Raw genomic sequence first — 7,863 nt, forward strand, 5'->3', positions numbered from 1 at the left:
GTGTGATTATATTAAAGCTGATCCAGGTATCTGAATCCAACACACAGTGAGAAGGGTTACAGACAGCTAGTTAGATAATGAAGCTGAAGTGGAGGTCTGTCATGCAGACAGCAGCCCCAGAGTGTGTAGGCGTCTCCGGAAACAGCAGCCCACGTTCCAGAACAGGCCCGCCTCAGACCGACTCGTACTCCCGCTCCCACGCCACGTACTTTTCTGTCAGATTCCTGGCTGACGGCTTGGTGTGGGCGATCACCTCCAGGAAGTCATCTGTGGTCACCGTGTCCAGCAGGATGATGGGCGTCTTGGCGTTACCTGAGAGGTCACATGGTTTATCCCCTTTGGGTGCGCTTCCCCTGAGTAGACCGCAGGGTGTGTTTGGGCGGCTGTTAGCTGTTTAGTGAAACTGCAGATATGACAGGATCTGAGTGGTGATACTAGACTGATGACACCCTGGGCCTGAGCACCAGCCTTAGGTCAGATACGAAAGCAGGTAAGGACCCTAACAGTGGCAGGCGTGGGCCTGTGTGAGTGCGAGGTGTCAGCTGACTGCATGAACGGCGGGATGTAGAGACGGGCCCGCCTGTGTCTCACCGCTCTCCTGGCTCTCCAGGACGTCAAACACCTTGCGGACCGGTCTCATCGCGGCCTCCTTGCACACCAGCTTGATGTCCGAGCCAGAGTAGCCCTCCGTCTCCTTCAACAGTGAGGCGGGGAAGAGTTGGCGATGTCAATAAGAGGAGAGGAGGCTAAATGATCTCACATTCCCCCCCGGTGATGTTCGCCGCCTTTCCCAACACCTGTCCCAGCGTGCGGTAGTCCAGCTCTGTGTGCAGATCCACCCCCCCTGAGCTGCTCAGTGGGGGCAGCCAGTGGGCAATCATGGCCTGGCGAGCGGGGGCCGAGGGCAGCCCCACCAGGATGCGTTTGTCCAGCCGTCTTAGCATGGCATGATCCAGCTCCCTATGGGGGGTGCAGGGCAAGGACACGCTCAGCCTCTACCGCGGGGTCACCCCCCCTGCATGTGTCCCCTCCCTGTCCACTCCCAGCTCACCAAGGCAGGTTGGATGCAGCCAGTACGAATACTAGGTCGTCAGAGCGGGCCAGCCCGTCCATCTGCACCAACAACTCGGTCTTCATCCTGCGGCTGCCCTCGTGTTCGGCCCTGGGGATGCGGAGGGTCAGGATGGGTGAGCAACCCCTCTCCATCCTAACCTGATGCGTGCTCCATACTCAGCGGTAAAACCAGCAATTGATGATCCTGCTTTATACAGGGTTTAGCATCCACATGGTTCTACTGAGTGGTCTGTACGGTAAGGGGTTCTTACCCTGGGCCGGACCCTCTCTGGCCCATCACAGACTCCAACTCATCCAGGAAGATGGTGGAAGGAGCATGGAACCGGGCCAGCTCAAACAGAACCTAGTCAGAACAGATAACTTGCCATCTAGTTCTTGAGTTAAGAGCTACATCTGTTACAGTGGTAGAGGTGGAGCTTTTCAGGGGGAAGCTGCTAGGTGAATGATTCTAAAGGCATGTTAATGTGCAGGGAATGTTGGGAAATGTAGGCTGATTGAGGGCTCGGTGTTTGTGTGCTCTGTTGGGACTGACCCGAACAAGCTTCTCTGAGTCTCCCCTCCACTTGCTGACAATGCTGGAAGCAGAAATGTTGAAGAAGGTGGTGTGGCACTCAGTGGCCACAGCCTTGGCTAGCATGGTCTTCCCTGTGCCTAAAAATGAGGAGAAACATTGCATTTAGCAATTTTTTTTATTATTTGATGATGCATAATTGGACTTCTGTAAAGGTTTGCAACTAAAGGAGATTATACCATGAGCCAGAAGATGATGTGATGGAAAATGATGGAAATTTTACATTTAACTCTGCCTTTGTTATTTCAGAGACACTTAAGTTCTCCTCATGCTAGCATTAGCGTAGCAGCAGGAAGAACATCTGCGAGTGAGACTTTGAGGGAGGACGGGTGAGTGCGGAGGACTGACCAGGAGGTCCGTACAGCAGCAGGCCCTTCCAGGGAGACAGGATACCAGTAAACAGCTGGGGATACTGGGAGGGGAAAAAAAAAATCACACCTACCATTACAGAACGTTGGCATCAGCAGATAGAAGCAACCTAACTGTTAAGCTTTCAGTCTTGATTTCCCTCAGTATCCCAGACTCACACCTAGAGTCACATTATTGCCAAAATCTAAACAAATAATATTCTCCACCATGTCCCAAAGGTAGTGGAGGGAGACAGCAATATCTGGCCTGCTCTGCTGGTTCAAAACAAGCTTAAACGAATCCTCCGTTTTCTGTGTCAGCTTCCAGAAGCAGATTTATCGTCATCGACGTACGAACAAAAGATGAAAGGAGGTGTGTCTGGGCCAGATTGGGTGGTATTCAAGTATAGATTTAATGTCACCTTAAGAAATAGCTGGAACGTCGTTTTCTGTACCCTTTACCAGTGGCGTAGTCAAAATCGAAGCTGGGTGAGATGTTTTGAGAAATACCACAGTCTCCGTGGTGCCGCACCTTAATGGGGTAGACGACAGCCTCTTTGACTAATCGCTTGGCCGCTTCCAGGCCGATAATATCATCCCACTTCACGTTTGGGTTGTGTAAATAGATATCCTTTGGGAGAAGACAGGGTAGCGATTGGGTTTAATTAATAACATACAGGCAACAAGGCACAGTTCTTCCCTCTAGTGGTACATGTGAAAAATGCATCACATCAAAGCTAAATCCTAGTATCCTCACACATAGTGCTCACAGAAAGTCTTGGGACGCTTGCTTAATTCAGTAACAATATTGCAAATTTATTGGTTTCATAACCGAAATCATTCCTTAATTAATTTGTTTACAAAAAAATATATATCACGTTAGAAACATCAGTAGTTTTAAGAAAATATTAATTTCATGTACTAATAAAACCCAAATTGTAGTTCTAAAAGAGCTGTTCTGAGTTAAAAATTCTCATTGGGTGATTTTTAATTAGTAACACCTTTGCAATAACAAAGCAAACATTTGTCTTTAATATCCCTTTGGCAGCCAGTGACTACAATTGCAATTAATAGCAAAATGGCAAGAACAGAACAGAATGAATCTGTCAAAAAAAATTGACACTTGATAAAAAGAAAATATATGTGGGAATATTTGTGCAGGTATGTTAAACATTGCTTGTCAATGTACTTTTGTGATGACATCAATAAATTTGCAGCATTTTTACTGAATTAAGCATGCGCCCTAAGACTTTCCGTGAGCACTGTACAGTGTTTACTTGTGAATTTGTATTAGCATATTGCTACAAAGTGCTATACAGTATATTTCTGGGGTATTAAAAAAAATCTACAAATGCCTCCCTGACCATCTAACAAAAGGCTCTATAGCTGGAAATGTAGAAATCAGGGACACGAGGCTCAGAGCTTCAGCAGAGCAGGCATCCGCTTATCTGAGTGTAGCGATCGTCCAGCTGTGTAGTGGCTGTGTAGTGGCTGTGTAGGTGTTTTTGAGACCGTAACCCACATTTTCCACATAGACCAAACTAGTCCATGTCCTGCCATTATTCACAGCGGTTCTTGTACACAATTCAACTGTAATTCTCTCGGTGGATTTTGTGCTGCATAAAGGGTATCCTGGCTGTCAAATAGATTTGCCCTACTGAGATTGTTGGTTGCATTAAGCCCTCAAAACCCGAACTGCAGGGTGTGGAAGGGATACAGAATGAGAGTCAGGTCGAGGCATAAAGAGACGTCCCTTTTGGTTTGCATTTTTGGTTCACTCCTGTTGGTTCGCTCAGGCGGTTCTTCCCTCACCTTGCTGATTACTGTGGCCAGCTCCCTGCTCTCGCTGTTCATGCTAATGAAGGCACTCATTGGCTTCAGCAGCCGCTCCTGTGACAGTGGGAGAGACGCAGAGGTCATGGCATGAGTTGTAAACCCGGGCTACTCATGACCCGTATGTTTAAACAGCGGTATAGAAAATGCCTGTTGCCTTAACTGCCTTGCTGCCTGCTGACCCTGCTTGCCTGTCACCCCCCAGGCCTGAATGCAAGCACAGCTATAAAACGTCGGCTTATTGAGTGTCACGTGCTAAGGGAGACTCTACCGAGGGGTCGAGGCCACAGGTCAGGTCGCCGCTGGGCCCTCTAATGGCGTCTAGGCAGCGATAGTCCATCGGATGGCTCTGCAGGACGAGGGAGGGATGTACAAGAGGTGCAAGGCAGGAATATGGGAATGAAAGACTCCCTCCGGAAGCAGTCTTACCTGCTTCGTTTGTGCTCCTTCCGGGGTTCCGTTTCGGAAGGCTGGTGCCACGATCAGCCCAAAATCAGTCGTCTCTGGTGGGGAAGGCCATCCATTTTCCTGCGGGACACGGAGTGGTTACGGGCTTGGTTATAGGCCTGCCCAAAACAGGAGGGAGACTGATTGCTCCGTGTCAACAGGGTGACATGATAAATGTACCCATTATTTATTGGCGATATTTGTTTGTTTGTTTGTTCCTTCATGCCAGTCTGCTGCTTCCATCCATTCATCCATCCATCCATTTTCTGAAACTGCTTGTCCTATTCAGGGTCACAGGGGGTCTGGAGCCTATCCCAGAGGCTACGGGTGCAGGGCAGGGAACAACCCAGGATGGAGCGCCAACCCATCGCAGGGCAGCTTCCATCAATGCCCATTATGAACATTACATTATTGACTATTTTTAACACTGTGTGTCAATATTGCCCTGCACTTACCCTGTCTATCTACCTTAATGTACTTTATGTATATATGTAGCACCGTGGTCCAGGGAAATGTAATTTCGTATATGTATTGTAGTGGTTGGTGTGACAAAGTCTCATTTAATTTGACATAACTAACTGGATGAGGAATAAGGGCTGGCCTCGGTGCTGATGTGAGTGTCATGACAGCTGGGAAAGAGCTTCCTTTTGGTAGCTGTGCCCCGGTTCACATACAGGACGCTGCTGTGGACTCACGCTGGCAGATTTACCGCCATCCTTCACCGACACCTTGGAGTCTGTCTTCTTAGTCCTTGAGGGGGCACCATGCAGCGAGTTTAGCCTGGGCAGGATCTGGGATGCTGAACCCGGGGTTCTGGACGGAGAGAAAAGCAGCAGGTAGGAAGAGGCTCTGGATTCGCTTACGTTAGGGGTGTAAGTGCTTACATTGTCCCCTGGTTGTACACAAGCTTTTGGCACCATCCCACCACAGTGCATGAATTCCCAGGATGCGGCTCTTGGTCAGTCACTCAGTTTTGTGCCATTTTCCCCATTTCTGTTAATGTTAAAGGTCAAAATCTATAGTCCAACAGCCGTGTCTGTCCTGGGATTCCCACCCTGTAATTCCCAGGTCCAATAGCTAGTAACTTAGCAATGGAGGCTCACCTTTTTGTACCGTGACTTTGAGCCTGTCTGCCTTCACCTGTTTTTGGGTGGGAAAAAGGCAAGGCTGTCATGATCAGCTGGCCACTGCCCAGTAAACAAAAAGTGTGACAGTAAGAGCAGTGACTTACATGTTTCTGGTACCTTCTTTGTCAGCTTGGGATACTTATGGAACTTGATAAAATAATAACTTTCGTACTCCATCAGGATAGTCTCCAGGTCCACATTATCGCACACCTCGAACCTGCGCAGACACATACTGCTCTCCTGCTGCAGAGCGCCGGCAGCTTCCACGTACCTGAGCACATGTGCACACTCAGCTTCCTGTGCCCTCAACCAAAGCACCACACTTCATAGTTCTGCTAAAAGTGTAATGGTGCTTACCCTTCATCCATCAGGTGGTGGAAGATTAGAATCAGCAAATTTCGCCTTCTGGTTTCAGTTCTTATCTCATCCTGAAAGGATTGGTGAAATCACATGTACATTTGTTCACATTTTTTAATGAATTTTTAATTAATTCTAAACTTCCCATTGGGCGGGCATGTTCCATCTCTATCCACTGTGTGGCGCCGGACGTCTTTCAGAAGCGCCGCGGTATATTATGTGAACGCCTCGGTGTCATGTGACCGCGATCTCCATGGCAACCGTAAACTTGTTTCACTGCGCGTGTAGCTAACAGGATAACCCGCAAATAAGCAACAAGTTTCTTCTAATAAACTAGTATCGCAACGATTTGCTTTCGATTAAGCGAAATGATATCCCTGTTTTATGTTGTGTTGTCTGTGAAATGAGGTAACAGTGCTACATTTTCTCCCCCGATAACTCCACTTACACCAGCTATGCGTACTTACTGTCTCTCTGGCTTGATTCGCCGTTTTGATGGCTTGGTAAGATAGTTCCATCTTCGGTCAGCTAGAAGCCACACATTAATATTTTGTTTTACAGCAGTTTTTAAAATTGAGTAAGTCACATCCGGCTGTCTACCCATACCACTACAAGCTGCACATATAACGTCCAGTATGTTGGTCCGTGAAAACCTCGTGATCTGTGATCTGATTGGCCGCAGCACTTGCTCTCGTACCTTTTATTGGGGGATTGCGGGTCGAATAGGGTAAGTTACGCTGCCCCCTAACTGTATGGGCAGTTACTTCTATCAGGCATGTAACTGTAATTTCATTGTTGTTGTTGCTGTTCTTCTTTTTAATAATATTAATAATAATAAGAATGGAATTATTAGAAGGAAGATCACACTGTGACCTGGGGGGTTTTCCACGAAACAGTATCTCTCAGTTAGCTGGGTTAACTTAGGATGGAAGTCATGATTGTCCAGTAAGAGTTTAGGTAATGAGCATTCCCATTGGACAATCATGACTTCCATCCTAAGTTAACCCAGCTAAGTGAGAAATCCTGGGGCCTGTTTCAGGAAGCAGGATTTCTTGCTTAGCTAGATAAGTTGTCAGATTTAAGGTAGTCTGGGCTAAATTAACTTTATCTTTGTTCACTCATATTTACCCCAGACTACCTTAAATCCAACAAGTTATCCAGCTAAGCAAGAAACCCTGCTTTGTGGAACTGGCCCCTGGTGTTGGGCAGTTGAACTGGTTTGGATTATTTTCCAATATCACTACCATCCCTAATAGAAAAAACACAACTTTACTATCTTAAAAGTCATTTTAAAACAGCTCAAAACTTGGAAATATAATTTTCCCATAAAATCTTCCTTCTCTTAGTAGGGAACTGACCTTTTGGGATGTGCAAAAATTTGGCCAAACAACATAATAACCTCATTGGTTGCGGAGTATAAGAATTGCTAGCTGCGCTATTTAATTTTGGCCTGAAATCCGAGCATTGCCAAAGCCAGCAGCCCAGGACCACAACTGATCAAACGTAAGCATTATTAAACTGGATTGCAGCATAAGAAAACAACAACTGATTCAGGGGTGGACTGGCAACAAAAACCACCCTGGGAATTTGCTGCTTACTGAGGGGGTATATTTTCCTTGGTATATTTTCCCCTGATGAAGCATCATCCATTAGGCATCACCTGCAGTTTACCTTGAAACACTCTGGGAGTGACCTATGAGTTGGGCACACATGGTAAATAGGCTATATAATACCAGGGTTGCAGAAGAAAGACTGGCCCTCACATAGCTGGCCCACCTGGAAAATTCCAGAACTTTCTGATGGATAGCCCACACCTAAATTGATTTAAAAGTGATATATAACCATTCTGAATGTTTCCGCTCTTGCTAAGGTTTGGTATGACATAATATTTTTTTTTCTAGCTTATAATTGTTGTTGCCATGGTGACATTGAGTAGAGGAACTGATTTTGTTTTGTAAACAATCACCTCGCTTACTTGCTACAAAACAGGTGGAAAAGTAATCATGGAGCTCAATTACATATTGGATGTTATTTGCTCCCAAATGATACCACATGTTAAACATGCTTTTCTGAAGCATGTAGGTCATGGAGCTGCATTTGCTTTTGA

General features: G+C 46.6%; 1 protein-coding gene across 1 annotated transcript; it reads right to left on the minus strand.

Moving 5' to 3' along the window:
* Positions 1 to 11: 11 nt before the first annotated feature.
* On the minus strand, positions 12 to 6,414 carry katnal2 (katanin p60 subunit A-like 2). Its single transcript, XM_023808617.2, has 16 exons — positions 6,224 to 6,414; positions 5,757 to 5,827; positions 5,504 to 5,670; positions 5,376 to 5,412; positions 4,968 to 5,085; positions 4,255 to 4,353; positions 4,097 to 4,174; positions 3,805 to 3,882; positions 2,525 to 2,623; positions 1,994 to 2,057; positions 1,607 to 1,725; positions 1,326 to 1,417; positions 1,052 to 1,162; positions 798 to 960; positions 592 to 694; positions 12 to 312 (listed from the first exon to the last, which is right to left on the minus strand). The coding sequence occupies exons 1-16, from the start codon at positions 6,272 to 6,274 to the stop codon at positions 173 to 175; spliced, it is 1,590 nt and encodes a 529-aa protein (XP_023664385.1). The 5' UTR covers positions 6,275 to 6,414; the 3' UTR covers positions 12 to 172.
* Positions 6,415 to 7,863: the final 1,449 nt, after the last annotated feature.

This window comes from Paramormyrops kingsleyae, chromosome 7 (assembly GCF_048594095.1).
Source record: "Paramormyrops kingsleyae isolate MSU_618 chromosome 7, PKINGS_0.4, whole genome shotgun sequence".
In the NCBI taxonomy this organism is placed as follows: domain Eukaryota; kingdom Metazoa; phylum Chordata; class Actinopteri; order Osteoglossiformes; family Mormyridae; genus Paramormyrops; species Paramormyrops kingsleyae.

Coding starts and splice junctions, on each gene's coding strand:
- katnal2 (XM_023808617.2), bottom strand. CDS start 6,274: ATGGAACTATCTTACCAAGCCATCAAAACGGCGAATCAAGCCAGAGAG. Junction 2,058..2,524: donor CTGTCGTCTACCCCATTAAG/GTGCGGCACCAC, acceptor TTCCCCTCCCAG/TATCCCCAGCTGTTTACTGG. Junction 695..797: donor ACTACCGCACGCTGGGACAG/GTGTTGGGAAAG, acceptor TCACTGTTGAAG/GAGACGGAGGGCTACTCTGG.